Source organism: Phalacrocorax aristotelis, chromosome 3 (genome assembly GCF_949628215.1).
Source record: "Phalacrocorax aristotelis chromosome 3, bGulAri2.1, whole genome shotgun sequence".
NCBI classification, from domain to species: Eukaryota; Metazoa; Chordata; class Aves; order Suliformes; family Phalacrocoracidae; genus Phalacrocorax; species Phalacrocorax aristotelis.
Window position 1 is genome coordinate 49,979,691 of NC_134278.1, and position 15,297 is coordinate 49,994,987.

The 15,297-nt window shown below is 43.8% G+C and overlaps 1 protein-coding gene across 1 annotated transcript; it reads left to right on the plus strand.

Moving 5' to 3' along the window:
- Nucleotides 1-7,233: 7,233 nt before the first annotated feature.
- Nucleotides 7,234-11,844, plus strand: MTRES1 (mitochondrial transcription rescue factor 1). The gene is made up of 4 exons (XM_075087395.1): nucleotides 7,234-7,368; nucleotides 8,945-9,380; nucleotides 10,220-10,292; nucleotides 11,381-11,844. The coding sequence occupies exons 2-4, from the start codon at nucleotides 8,953-8,955 to the stop codon at nucleotides 11,555-11,557; spliced, it is 678 nt and encodes a 225-aa protein (XP_074943496.1). The 5' UTR covers nucleotides 7,234-7,368; nucleotides 8,945-8,952; the 3' UTR covers nucleotides 11,558-11,844.
- The last annotated feature ends 3,453 nt before the right edge of the window (nucleotides 11,845-15,297 follow it).

Here is a 15,297-nt window from a genome sequence, read left to right on the forward strand (position 1 = left end):
CATCCGTACTATTAAACTCTCCTAGCCTCTGGAAAATGAGGCTGAATCTAAACTGCCTATTGGTAGGTAGTTGTCCCTGGCCTGGGCCAACCCCTGAATCATGCTCAGGGATTGTTTAGGGTCCTGCTACTTGGTATGGGACAAAACCAAGACAGAGCTTTCCTTCAACTCATGAGGCAGGTCTATAGACACATCTATAGGTATGAAGAAGTAAAAATGATCAAAGGTCATTTTCTCCATTTTCCAGTTTGAGGTAGGTTTAAACATAATTCTTGGAAAAAATCAGTGAAGGGTATTCCACAGCCCATAGGCCTTCTGTTTCTTTGCCAAACTGTCTTTGCAGAATACTTCTTTTAATACAAAGTCTTATTTGCTGCAAATTTAAAGTAATGATTTATTACATTGCCATAGTAAAGCGCACAGATAATAACGATGGCCATATTTGTGACAAAGTGTTTATCGGTTGAAAACATCAGGCACTTTGCTCTGAGAGGAGGAAGAAAGTGTTGCCTGACAGCAGGTGTCTACATCTAAGCAAATCTCCCTGGAAACCCTTGATAGAAGATGAAGGGAAATGAGTGTTTCTGTGATGTAATTTGTCTCACTTCAACATAGACATCTGAAACAGATTAATCGCATCCTGGAGATCCCTACATCTCTTCACTATCAAAGAGTGTAGATGATTAGCCCAGACATTTGCCACTATATTTTACCTTATTTTGAGGAACAGGTTCTGTTTCTTCAACCTTTCTTTGTAGGATTTCTTTGCATTGTTGTCACTTTCCTTTGTACTCAAATCTGTCTTCATTAGACCATGTTGTCCAAAGTACCACACTCTACTCAAGCTGAGAGTTCAGCATTCAGCAACTCTGTTGGTACCCCTTAGAAATCTGTCTTTATTGCTGCAGCAGCTTCATAATGTTTGTGGTCTGATGCAATGCAAAGATTATCTTGCTCCATCTCTTGAACAATAGTGCACTTTCACCATCTCCTTGAATTTTCCTTCTATGATAAGACTTATTACTGATTGCAGCTAGTGCAACCAAGTTCTTCTCCCCATTAGCTTGAGCACTAGCTCTGTAAGTCTGTGATTTCTCCCATTGGATATGATATTCTGCGTTACCTCTCTTACCAGTGGATGAAAACTTAGCCAGTTATCTCAATATTGTGCTATTACTTCATTCTGCTTCTTTCCAAACAGATGAAAAAAATGTTAACTGAAAATCTCTGCATCCTTATTAGTAATTTCAGCCATCATCATTAGTTTGTGACTGTTGGGATTTCTTCTATCCTTGACACATTTCAAGACATACATTTTTAGCCCTGCCTGCCGAGCATTTTTTTTCTGATAACAGTGGAAGTCTTTATCTTCTCCTGAGAAATGTTGAAAATCTGTATCTTGCAACTGAATCTAGTATTCTTCTGTTCCCCTTTGTTTCTTTCTTATTGTTTGCTTATTTTTTATCTTACTTACTGCCTTCTCTTTGCCACTAGACTGGGCAGATTTTTACCTACAGTTATCAGAAAGATAGTCTGTATAAAAAGGGAGCTGCCTTACAGAGCACTTAGTTTCGGAATTCATTCCTAGTCATGACTGCTGCGTGGCATCCTGAAAGGCGTCTTCTTTTGTAACCTTTTCTGGGTAATTTCTAGTTTGAGTATGGGACAGGCGGAGATAACAGGTAATGAGAATGAACCATGGAGAAATCTGATGAACAGGAACAGAGGAAGTTGGAACTGTTTATTTTAGAAGACAAAATAAGAACAAATAGGACTAAAAGGTGTATAAATGGACACATTCTAGAAGTTATATCAGCTCTTCTTCCCATTTTGTAATAGGAAAAGGGATGAGTCTAGGATTCGAAAAGTTGAACTGCTGAAAAGAAACATGTACTGTGTATCACTAAGAGCATTAAGACTTTATGAGTCTTTTAGATGGTGAACTCTGTCACAGGGTATCATTAGGCAAGGTGCAGAGAAGGAGTGGTCATGTAGTGATGAGAACATCCAGTTTAAATAGCAAGTGTTGCATGGACACACTTCCTGGTGAGATAGATCATCCCAGATCTTCCTACTGTGTGATTTACACATCTTTTATACCTGTGCAGCTGGATGCTGTGAAAGGATGAGGCAGCCTTGACATGAAGCGATATGATTATCATGACATTCAATCCCTCCCTATTGCACTTTTATTGATATTATTTCTTTTCTTATATCAAAAGTCAGATAATTTTTTCTTTCCCAAAGCCGTAACGTTTGTAAATGCTAATCAAGGCAACTTTGTCCCTTAGCCACAATGGAAGCTGAAGCACTTTGAACAGCCTTTTTTTCTGCTTTTAAAAGCAAACCTGACACAAAGCATAATTTAAAAAAAAAAAAAAAAGAAAACAAAACTTTAATTGTACACAGATGGAGGAACAATATAAATTTCCTCATTGGAAAGTAATTACTTTGGACTTGCATGCACATATCTTGAATTAGTTACTATCAATTAGAGAAGAGAACATTATATTCTAAATTGTAAGGCCATTAATCTGGGGAGAATACAGAGGAAACACAGAAGTAAACAAATAATTCAAACTAATTAACATTTGCTCATGGAATGTGTAGGTTTATGGCTAATAAGTAAGGTTCAAATAGCAAATGCTTAATTGATTGCTTTTCCTTTTTATTGCATTTGCCACCCGCTGTTAGCAGTAGCTAGATAAATCCTAGAGCAGCAACCAAAACCAGCAGAACCTGAGCATGTTCACTGCAGAATGAATGGAAGCCTGAAAGCCCAGGTTAGGAAACAGTACATTAACTTTTCCTACAAAAAAATTGTTGTATTTTACACAACTGGCAAGCAAGAATGTGAGGGAAAAACAAACAAGCAAATCTCATTGCAAAACTCCCACCAAACTGGGGAGTTGAAGAATTAGTAGAGAAACAGTAGAGCCTTTAACCTCTAGTAGCTGGGTTGAATACCAGGCTGACTGAAGGAAGTTACTCACTGTTTTCCTCCCATTTGCTTAACCACTGACGTAACACTGATTTTCGCTGTCAAGGCAGCTATGTGTTTCTGGTTTAGGTGGGTCACCATGCTCTGACTTACTAGGGTGGCCTCTGTCATCGTCTTTAGTGCTGGTCAGAGCAGTCTGTGCTGCTCACCTCCATTTTCTTTCTCATTATGGCTCAACGTGGCCTTCGACTGTAAAAGAGAATAGGCAGATAAAAGCCAAATTAGTCAGGTAGTTAAAAGGATGGGGAAAAAAAAAGAATGTTACTTTAGCAAGTGCCCATATCTCCATCACTTAAAGAAATATAAAACAATACCTGAAACCCTTCCACCTTACCTTACTCATCTAATTATCCATCTGTAATGCCTAAGATGACTTTTCAAGGAATAAGAAGGCTGCAAGCAAAGGTGGTTTGTGAGATCTCACTTGCTTCTGGAAAGGGATTCTCTGTGCAGGATGCCAGTGTGGCTGCAGGAAACTGGACAGAAGTTCGTAACAGGTTTGTTATTGCAAGAGATGAAATGGCAACACAAAAAGTTGCTAAGTAGGAGACAGAGCCAAGTTTCAGTGTACATGGGGGCTGGAGACATTAGAGGTATCCTAAAGAGAATAAACCCATTGTTCTGCAGTAAAAACACCACAGTGGATGATGATATGGGTAAATGTGTAAAGAAGGGAAACCAGTTTAGAACAGCATGGCAACTGAAAAGGCAGCACTAGAAGGGCTAGAAAAAGAGCTTCTGCTGCATGAAAAAATTGATTTTCAGAGACGGGCTTTAGAGAAAGAGGGGGTAGGGTTATTTGGTCGCAGATTGGATGCAAGTAACAAGCTAGAGGAATTGCCTCCAGACTATGGACTGAGAATAAGTGTGACACTGGAAGAGGTGAATTAGCAGTCAGGGAGCTTTACTCATTATTCAAATGAATATGGACAAACTTAAAGGTGATGGTCACATGGGGACACTGTGTTTTCCCAGGCTGCATAAATATGCATAGAACACTGTCCAGTCACCTTCTCAGTACACCTTGAAATAAGCAGTGTAATTTAAAAGGCCTCGTGTTCAAATAAGGTAATGCTGAAGCTAAATCTGCAGTGACAAGTAATCTGGTGAGATGTGTGTTGCAGAATGTTAGTCAGAGCTATTCACAGGGCTAGAATGGCAACATGGTGCTCTTGATTTTATTTTGAGATGCAACAAGTGTCAGCAGATCTACTGCTGTCACTTGACCAACCTTGCAGGAGAATAAAGGTAACAAGAAACCCTAGGCAGTAGGGAGGGAATTCCCAACTACAGGTTCCAACATACAGACCAAAAGCTATTAAGCATTTCGTCTCTGAGCAACAAAAACTAAAAGACTAATCTCCTTGTGAGTGAATGTCACAGGGAATATATTGAAATACACAAAATGAAAACCGTAAATGAGAGAGGAATTACCCTTCCTAGACAGGAGATGATTCCACTGAAAAAAAATTAGGCAATTTTATGAGAATAGCCATGGGAAGAAGAATACATCTTGGCCAGACTAATTTCTTACCCAAATTTCAGAAGGGTACATTGACTACCACTAATCTGCCAAAGACAAATGGGCACTGCTTCTTACCAAAGCTGAAATTTTTGACTGTATGTTGCTGAGGTGCAATATGATTAAAAAAAAAAAACAAGCTTCAAATCACCTGAAAGCAGCTTAAAGGCCATCCTCGTCAGATATGTGTATGACTAGCTGGCATTTGAGCAAAGCCTCTTGAGAGCACAGCCCGAGCTTGTGGCAGCTCTGAGAGGGAGCTATTCACTGCCATCTAATGGTAAATTGGAGGAAGAGGAAAATTAGACTGTGGTCTTCACCGCGTCGGAACGTTTTGTTTATAATTACAGTTTGATGTAATTAAAGTGGGACTTATTTTTGCCCCTTTGGTCATTAAAAAATGCACTCAATGACCCAGTTTGGGAACTGCCAAGACGTCTCACAACTGGACTACAAATCTTAAAGATGAGGCTTTCATGGCCCTTCTTACTCTGTGGCACAGAGGGATCTGATGAGGAGGAGGGCCGTGGGACACCATAGTTCCTCTACAGTCCAGGGCTGAATGAACCCTGACGAAAACCTTGGTAAGGATCTGCTTTCATGACTGAGATATAATAGTGACATGGTGTATCTTCTAACCAGTACAACCACAGCCGTCACCCCTGTAGCTGGACTAGGAAATGAAGCAAGTGTGACAGAGGTGATGTTTCTGGTGTTGCACAACGATGAGATAAATTAGATGCATGACGCCTGTTCATGACATCCAAGTTACATTTCCTCTGTGACGGGGACCTCTTTGAGTGCCACGCCATTAACCTTCTGCAAACTGTGAGACCTGCAGGAAAGGATACTGAATGGTGAATTAATTACTCTGGTTTCGTAAGATGCCACTATATCACCATATCTGAAGAATATAAAAGACAGAGTGACTTTCAATATGAAGATGCAATAAAGATGTATAATGCCAGACTAACCTAGAAAGGCACTTTACTAAGAGTAAGTTACCTTCACTCTTAGCAAAGTTAGAGCATGACTTTAATCCTACATAAGACAAACCAAATTCTAAGAGCTCTGAAAAGAATGGGGTATATGGAAAGCTGGTGTGTGTGTGTGTGTGTTGGGTTTTGGGTGTGAGTTTTTTCCCCCAAAAGAAGTAGGATTTTTGCTCAGAGAATACCTACTGTTCAGACATTCATTTTCTCTTTGGACTCACTGTGTGCCACTATGAATGCAAGAAAGTTACTCTTACCAACTTCTTCCCCTCACCCCCCAATAAGGATGTATGCATATTTTAAGACATATGGGGGGGAAAAGTGCTAAAAAGCTAACAGCTATATTCCCAACTGAAATGGGTCAGAATCTCACAGAACTGGGTAAATGTGTAACTTTCAAAATACGTAAAGATGTAAAGATGATTGCAGCTTCCTTCCCAGTGAGGTTTCTAAGGAGGGGAAATATCTTTTTCAAAGAATTGCTCCGTTAAGAAAGGTCATAAAAACTTTTCATTCAAACGTTTTATGACAAAGATTATACAGGTGTAAAATTAAGCAATCGCTTACAAGGCCCATGCTAATTTCACAGCTGCTGTGTAGCAGTAGCCCCACAATTGTATCACTTGCCATATTTGCTGATAATTCTCCAGGGGAGGATTGGTCTGTCAGGTGAGGCAATGGGCATTTTGAAGTATAATTTCAAGGCTGAGGAGCTCTTCCATCTGCCAACATTACCCTGAACCTTTTACACCCATTTACATCAGGGCAAGACGCTGCCAATCTGAAGGTGTTGCATTTTGTACCCTTTTTGTACAGATACAGATAATTCCCAAATGCTGAGCAGTCAGAGCATTCAGAAGCACCAAGAGAAGTGTGGTTGGTGCACAGTGGAGAGAAAGCTAGGAAAAGGCAGAAGGAAGGAGGGATGGACCTCTTCTAGTTTTTGAGAGCCAAAGAGAAGAGATTATGGATTACCACCAGCAGTGGAGATGTGGAGTTGAAGAGGCGTAACGTGAAGGAAAGTAGCAAAGATAAGGACAGGAAACCCAGGCCACAATGGGATTTGGATTAAATTGTCATCATGGCCAAGCCTTTTGAATTAATCTGTGGTCAGGAAACTTTAGCATCTGCTGGAGGCATTTCCCCCGTTTTCTGGTTTGGGTGTGCAGGCAGAGCCTGAAGGGCTGAAAACACAGGTTGGCCCTTGGCACTGACACCCAGGTGGCTTGGTCTGAAAGAGGCAAAATACTTCAGCAAGTATTGCGAAGGGAAAATCAGAAGTCCGGAAAATCAAAACGGTATGAAAAGTATTAACATAATCCCTGCCGAGTGCTTTGACCGTGTGATTTGGAGACCCCAAAGGGCCGTGAAGGAGGGAAAGCCCTGCCCGGCGGGGCTCGCCGCCGGCGGGTGACACCCCCGGAGGCAAACCTCACCTCCCGCAAACCAGCGTACGCTGGAAAAGCACACACTGGAAAAAAATAACGACGGGGAAAATTATGACAACGGGAAACAGCTTGGACAAATCTCGGTGAAACGGGAGACCGGCGGCGGGGAGGTCCTCCCGGGGCTGAGTAGGGGGCGGCGGCCGGGTGCCCGCTGCAGCCCGCCGCCCTCCGCCGCTCCCAAGCCGGCGGGGACCGGGGGAGGAGAGGGGAGAGGTCATTCCGCTCCTCGCCGTCACCTTCCCGCCCCGGGGCGCGGAGCCCGCCCCGCTCCGGAGCCGGTCCGCCGGGCCCCGGCCCCGGCAGAGGGCGCCGAGCCCGGGCTGAGGCGGCTCCGCCTCCGGCCTTCGAGCGGCGGCGCGGGGACGGCGGCGGCAGGCCCGGGCCCGAGGCGGCGGCAGGACCTAGGTAACCGCGCCTGGGCCGCGGCCCCAGGCCTGGCCTGGCCGGGTCTCCCCTCTGTCAGGAGCGGGGAAGGGCGGGCCCCGCCGCGGCCCCAGGGTGGCGGGGCCGGGGGAGCTGGGCGGGCGGCGGGGCTGGGGGAGCGGCGGGCAGGCCTGCTGCCGCGGCCTCCGCTGGGGACGGCGGACGGGGGAGCCGGGGCTCCTCCGCCCGCAGCCGGTTCGCCACCGGGGCCCTGAGGGCAGGGCGGGTCGGACACCGGCCCCGGGGCGGCTGCGGGCCCCGTTGCACGCCGCGACAGCGGGCGTTGTCCTGGCTGCCCGCTTCCCGGCGGGCTCCCAGCCTCGGCAGCGTGCCCACGGGTCTCCCCGCGGCGCGTGGGCGAATCTGAGCCCGCCTCAAGGTTTCGTGAGGAGGAGAGGCCGCCCTTCGTACTCGGGGCGCTCTGTTGGCCTCCCGGCGGGGGCTGTCCGGCCGCCGGGTGTACCCGCTGGCCCGCGGACAACTAAGTACGGTCGAGGGCTAAAAGTAAGCAATAATATTGTTTAAACATTCAAATAACTGTTCGAGGAATTTGCCCCCAAACTGAGGAGAGGTCTAAGTCTTACATGAGGATTGCACTGTCCTAAAATTAAACTATAGGTCATGTATTTTAAGTTCAAGTATTTAAATAAAGGAAAAAAAAAAGGAAAAAAAAACCTCAAACCCAAAAACAAACCCCTTATTTAGATTTCAGCAGAGTTCACCTGGGTGCAGAGAAAACAAACTCCAGCCTCATGAAGTAAACACGTGTTTCTACATGTATAAGGCCATAATAAAAGCCAGTGCTCCACCTAGCTAGGAAGGACTGTAAATCAATTTCTAAGAGTATTGAAAGACATCTGGGGGATTTTGGGGGTGTTTCTACCTACTTGTCCCAGGTCAGAGATGGCTCCAGAAGGGAGCAGTACTGGGGAGCTCGCACACGAGACTCTTGTTGCTGGCGTCAGTCCTGTTGCAGTGCAAAGAGCACCGTTATTTCTCCTGAACTCCACCATGACGCTATTCGCCATTCTGAGAAACGGGGGAATGTTGTGCCACATTCTGCCATGCAGGAGTGTTGTGGTCTGAGCAGAGACTGAAGTTAAGCAGCTTTTGACTCTTCTGGGTTTACTTGCTTGCAGTATTGAGCAAGTTGCTTTTATTGAGAATAAGTCATGTTAAATGTAGGTCTCCCTATGCTTTTTATTACATAGTTAACTTTGTTTCTGTGTCTTTCGTGAATTGTACATCAGATGTAGGGAGGAAGATGCCACAAATCTGTTTGGACAGTTAATATGAAACACCAGAAAAGGAATTATGAATGGAGTATTTCACTGGGGTTTTTCATGTTTGTTTTTCATCTGGTGTTTTAGGTCTTTGTAACGGTGGAGAGTGTGTGAGAAAGGCAGATCATAAAGCTGGTATAGCCTTGTGCTTTTAGACAATGTGTTACTCTAGATAATCACCTTTTTGTAGTAATTATTATGCCCTACCTGGAGAAATCCTTCAAATAGTCAAAGCAGTTGCTCGTTTTTACATACAAATGTTTATTTTATTTTAGGGTATGCTATGACTGGCTTCAGACTCCCCGTCACTTCTTTTAGAAAACTAAATGCCTGGTTTGGACTGTGGGAGAAATTCCCCTCCAATAAACTGTATCTCTCTTGGAGGCGAAGCGTATTCTGTAGCTGTCAAGCAAACACAGTAAACTATAGAAGATGTTTCAGCTTTTCCCCGGTAAAACTCAGTGCACTAAGACTTTCTCCAGAGTATTTCTCAGTACTTTCTCTGCGGAACAAAAGTAACAAAAGCTCTAAAAGGAACAGACAAACCATACAAGAAGAGGAAGAAGAGGATGAAAAAGAAGAGGAGAACAATTTGGAAGATGAATTCGAAAATGATTCTGACGTAGTAAAAGATTACAAGGATCTTGAAAAAGTAGTGCAGTCTCTTCGATACGATGTGATCATGAAAGCTGGTCTAGACGTTGCAAGAAAGTAAGTATGGAAGAAAGAACCTGCTGATGAGAAAGATATAATTTATCTAAAATTTTAGCTTTGATAAACTTTTGTTGCTGGAATAACTCAGGATTTGGGTTGTGGGTTTTTTTGGTGTAGCTGTTTTGACTGTCTAAAAATACATTTCGGATATATGGGTGTAGTGTTTTTTTTACCTTATCTCCCCTAAAATAGCCAGTTTTCTGCTTTTTGCTGTCTGCAGTATTTCCAGAATAGCTGAGGAGGAATTTTCTAGCAATTACTATTTATTTAAAGTGAGAAAAACACAAAATACTATACTAAGTAATACAAAAAGATCTAATTTGAGACTGAGGGAGTAAAAGAATACGCCACTTAATGGCTGTAGAAATAGGTGAGGGTAGATATAAACCTAACAAACTAGGTCAACCAGGTAAATACTCTACAAATATATTGCAGTGTTTGATCTAATGCAGCCTACAGAAGCCTTATACTGCAGTGTTGTTAGAACAGAATATTATTATAACTTGATCACTTCAAAATTATTGAACTGGACACTGGGAAAGGGGACATTATTCCTTGGTATCCAGGAGACAGGTCTTTAGAAGCAGCTTTTAATTGCTTGCACCTGTGGCACAGAGTGACTATACTCTATTATTTCACTTAATATCCATGAAAGACTTTTTCTTTACTTCCAGTTCAAGTCTGTCCTGACCTGGAATAAAGGTATCCTTTATGCGCAAATTAGAGTTGTGGATATGTGCCTTGCACATGAATGCTGTTCTTGTGTATCTGCAAAGAAACAATTGCATTTGGTCTGCTGCACACTGTAAATGCAATAAAACCTTGTTTTTCTTCAGTAAAGTAGAAGATGCATTCTACAATAATGAACTCAGGCTGAATGGAGAAAAACTATGGAAGAAAAGTAGAACTGTAAGACTTTTTAAAATTTAAACCTTTTAATACACTACAAGAAAATAACTAAGGCATGACCTCTTCTTCTCCCTCCTCTTACTTGGGTCAGAAGAGCTAACTACTAAATCGCTCTGCAAAGGTGAATGAATAGTACTGCTAACACGCCTTCCAGCTTTCTGTCCGTGACCAGCTCCCTGGGTAAGGCATCATTCCCTAAGGCAGGCAGGAGACTGGGGGTATTAGAGAGTAAAAATTAAGGCTGAAAGTCAGGAGAAGGCAGATGGTGGCAAGGACAGAACTTTGTAAGCTGCTGAAGGAAGTGCTGTTAGGTGTGAGATTGATGGAGTAGAAAGGATTAAGTCATGGTGGAGCAGGCATATGATTAAAGAAAAAGAGAAAATGTGATGATAGAAAGGGATTGAAACTGGGGTAGCTCAGGACAGGTTACTACTGTACCTGTAACAGAGCACCCAGGAGCACAGTCAGGAGAAGAGCCAGAGGGGTTGCAGGCGATGCTCGTTCACAACAGAGCTCACCAGCATGGTGACAAACAGAATTCTACCCACCCTTTATGTGAGGGTGATCCAAGGTGGTGGTTACTGTCATCAAAAGGCAGTAAGATGAGAAATTTTAATTCCCGATCCCCTGAAGTTTTGGGACTTTTGGAAGGAGCACAGGCAGTTAACCAGCACTTTGTTCTTTAAAATGCTTTAAACTGTTTCAGAGGCAGGAGGGAGAACTTTGCATTTTGCTCTTTTCTTTATGTGTTGATAGGAAAAGATTGGCAGGAAACACCCTTCAGGGGAAAAAATATACTATGTTACACCTTTTTCACAGAGTTGGGTGTCAGTTGTGGAACAGGAAGGGTAAAGCTCTTGGCAGAGAAGGTCATGAGACATTTAATTGCTTATTGCCGGGGCTTTCCTAGAAGTTCATAGCTGGAGGATCTGTAACGGGTCTAGTATTGCCTGCCTTCCTCCTCTCTCCTGTCAGAAAATAATATTAAATGGAAAGAAAGGAACAAAAATAAAATTGTACATGGACTGCAGGGATTTGTTTTCCCCAGGGAATGTTTATAATTACTCATCTTCTCTTTCTGTTTCCAGGTGAAAGTTGGTGACACGCTGGATCTCATAGTAGGTGAAGATAAAGAAACAGGAACCGCTGTTGTTATGCGGGTAGTCTTAAAAAAAGTATCTGACAAAATTGAAAGTGAAAAGTACAAAGTAATTTTGAGGCGTTGGAAAAACTTAAAAGTGCCCAAACAGGATGTACTTAAGTAACAGGGGGTTGCATGTGGCAGCGTAAGATTTCTGCAAACCATTTGTGTTGTTAAATACGAATTTTGGTTAAACAAAATTACAGTACCCTTTTTTTAAGGGTTTGTGTCAGAAAGTTACCTCCCCCTGCTGTGTACATCAATATTCATGCAATAAGCCTGTCCCTTTTTGCTGTTAGTTTTGTTTCATGGTACTGTGGGATAAAAGATCGAGCCCTGACATTTCCAGGCAGTTTCCCTACAGATGTTATAAATAATGAACCAATAAATACTAATTTCATCACTGTTTAATTGCCGTCTAATTTTGTTAATCAGAAAGGTTACATTAAAGCTGACATCAGAACAAGCAGAACTGCTTTCTTAGTTTTAACTCTATAGGTTCATGAAATAGTTAGGGATAATAGGGATAAAGCCCCCAGTTATGTAAAATTGCTTCCTTTTTCATTATTGGTTTGATCTTGGTTAACAATACCAACTCTGTGCTTATATACACTGCTGCTAGGCCAAGAATGGAGAAGGATACCGATTGCAGCTGCATATTTCTAAGCAGGAAACTTCATGGTGACAGAGAATGAATCATGACAGTGATGCTATGCTCTGATGGAGAAGGCAGATCAGAGAGGAGATGCGTGTAGGGTTGCTGATTTTTACTGTTTAAGTAACTGTGCAGAGGACAACGAAACTTCAGTTTGTCACATAGTTGTTTCAGGGTGGCATTTAAGAGAATATTAAATACTCAGGTGGTGTAAAGAGTGTAAAGATCTGAGCAAAGGTCAGACCATACTGTGATGAAAAGCTCATGTCTGTATTGCTACAGGAAGATACCATCACTTGGGCATCTCAGGAGTCACCACTCGCACTTGTAGTGTTGAACATATAATCATAGAATGCCCTGAGTTGGAAGGGACACACAAGGCTCATCGAGTCCGACTCCTGGCCCTGCACAGGACAACCCCAAATTCACACCACGTCTCTGAGGGTGTTGGCCAAGTGCTTCTTGAATAGCGTCAGGCTCGGTGCTGTGACTGCCTCCCTGGGGAGCCTGTCCCAGTACTCCACCACCCTCTGGGTGAAGAACCTTTTCCTAATATCCTGCCTAAACCTCCCATGGCACATATTCCTGCCATTCCCTTGGTTCCTCAACACAAGCAGCTTGTTGGATGAACTGTCGTGCTGTCAGAATTTTTATTCTGTGTATGTATGTTTAGACAGCCACGTGCAGGTATGTGTCTACAGGAAAGCTGGACAGTAGGAGCAGGTGGCTGCTGTTCATGTGGTCCACGGTCTGCTGCCTACCCATCTGGAGAGCCCAGAGGGAAGAAGGTAGCCCAGAATAGGCAGCAGGAGCATATTCAAGATCACTTTTTCTTTGATTTTCCTGAAATCTAAATGGGCAGACAAGAAACTGTTGCTCACAAAACAAACCTAGTGCTCTGGTTAAGCATCAGACTGTCAGGTACCCATAAAGGCTCTGGTAAAGTCATGACTGGATTTTCACTGCAGAAATGTCTCTGAGGTGAGAGGAAGCAATGGTGCTCACTGGGTTAGGAGCCCATGGGAACTGTTGGGCTCAGCTGCCAACAGCTACTCGATGACTGTTTGAGCAGGCTGTACCTGCTGCAGACTGTCGCCTCAGAAGTGGTGTCTGCTGAGTGTGGTATTTAAAATAATTTCTAGCTTGCTTCAGGCATAGCTACAAATCTGTGCTGTTTAGGGCATTTTTTTATGATTGTGTAGATGTTTAAAGGTGCAGGTAAATGTCTAGTTAATGGTTTAGAGGCATAGTGACCTTTTAAAATATTGGTTCTTAAGAAGACATGATCCTGGAAAGCTTTCCTAGGGGATTTGGGTGATCCTTACCCTGCAGAAGTGAAGGGATTCAGCATAGCAAGCACCCAGAGGAGCATGGCAGGCTGTACTTTCGCTGCAGGCATTGCTGTCTCCGCTCTGTTTGTTGGAGCTTGTACCAAGTACTATGGAAATAAAGTGATGAGATGCATCCTTTGTTCCCCAGTTCTGCTTACCATTGCTATTCTGAGTGGCTCCCTCAATCTCCAGGGATGCCCAGAGAAATGAGGAGAAAGATGTGTTACGAGTTATATGTCAGTGAGCTCCAGTTGTTGGGCAGCAACCCTTCGTTACCTGTCAAGTGCTTATCAGTATGTACAGTCATGCTGCCTGCGACCTCCAGCAATAGTAGCTTACACACCAGTGCTTACAGGGCCGGAGTAGGACCCCCGCCTCAGGAATGCTTTGGGGCTTGGTGATAGACAATGTACAGACGTGAAGAAGTGAACTTTCTGAAAGGGTTTGTTCTGCCTAAGTTAAAACCAAGAGCAACAAAAAAAACCAACACCTGCCTGGCATCCAGGATGGGCAGGGAGTTTGCATCCCTGAAAGCCGTTGGTGTAAGAAGGAGCGCAGGCAGGGTAATTTGTGGAGTTGGGCAGGATATGAATACAACATTAGGCCAAAACCTTAGGTTTGATCTTCTGGAAAAGCCTGTTGGGAAGTAAAGTAGACAAGAGCTTGCAATAAAGACCTGGCTCTCTCCTAATGATGACGGAGAGAGAATTTCTACCAAGGCTAGTAGTGACGGACCAAGGGCCAATGGTTTTAAACTGAAAAAGGGTAGATTTAGATTGGACACAAGGAAGACATTTTTTACAATGAGAGTGGTGAGGGACTGGAACAGGTTGCGCAGAGGATGTGGATGCCCTATCCCTGGAAGTGTTCAAGGCCAGGTTAGATGGGGCTTTGACGAGCCTGGCCTAGTGGAAGGTGTCCCTGCCCATGGCAGGGTGGTTGAAGCTAGATGCTCTTTAAGGTCCCCTCCAACCCAAACTATTCTGAGTCTATGATTCTATGCCTGCCACCAAAAAACAGGTCTTCACTCACAGACAAAGGTGGAAACAGGCTTTCATAGGTTTTAAGTGTCGATCCACTGGCGGTGGCAGCAAGGTAAAGGAAAAGAAAGGCAGACTCCCTAAGGAGTCTCGTGATGGGTGAGAGCAGCCTCTGTGGATTCAGGACTGAAATGGTTGGAGAGAGAACTGTACTCATTGGCTTCAGAAAAGAAAGCTTCAGTCACAGCCAGGGTGATCTCAGAGGAAAACTATGACAGCAGGAAGATGATTAGCTGTTCCACTTGGCTACATTGATCTGTCCTGGATAAGCTTCTCTATAGATCAGACCCTCTTACTGGGGCCTGGCATTGTTGAGCAGGTTGTGCTTGTTTCTGCAGCCTTGAAATATTTGGACAGAGAGCTAAAGAAAGGCAAGGCTTGGTTAATGACTGACACGAGCGGCAGGCAAGCAGCGCCAGCGTGTGTTCTGGGAGGTGTTGGCACAGGCACATCACAGCCATGGCTTTTGCTGGGCCTTCAGGGGGCTTTTAGACTAGGTAGGCTCACATAGGCTCTGTGTATGTAAAGCACACATCATAAATGTGCAGCTTCCCTTCATCAGCTGTGAATTTAAGGTGATGGAGGCCATCCGATAACATGGTCAAGTGTCTGGTCAGACCGCATGGTGAAGTAGTAAGAAGTGGTCATACAGAAGTTTTAAAAATCCTTCCAAAACAGATAATCTGCCACCAGTCAACTACCACATCTCTGGTGCTACTGAGTACAGGGTGGTGGGGGACACACAAATGCTCTTCCTCCTGCTCAGAGTTCAGGGTATGGACAGAGAACTGGGTAAATGATCACTGCTTCTGCCCTTCTGTCATTGCTGTAATGAATT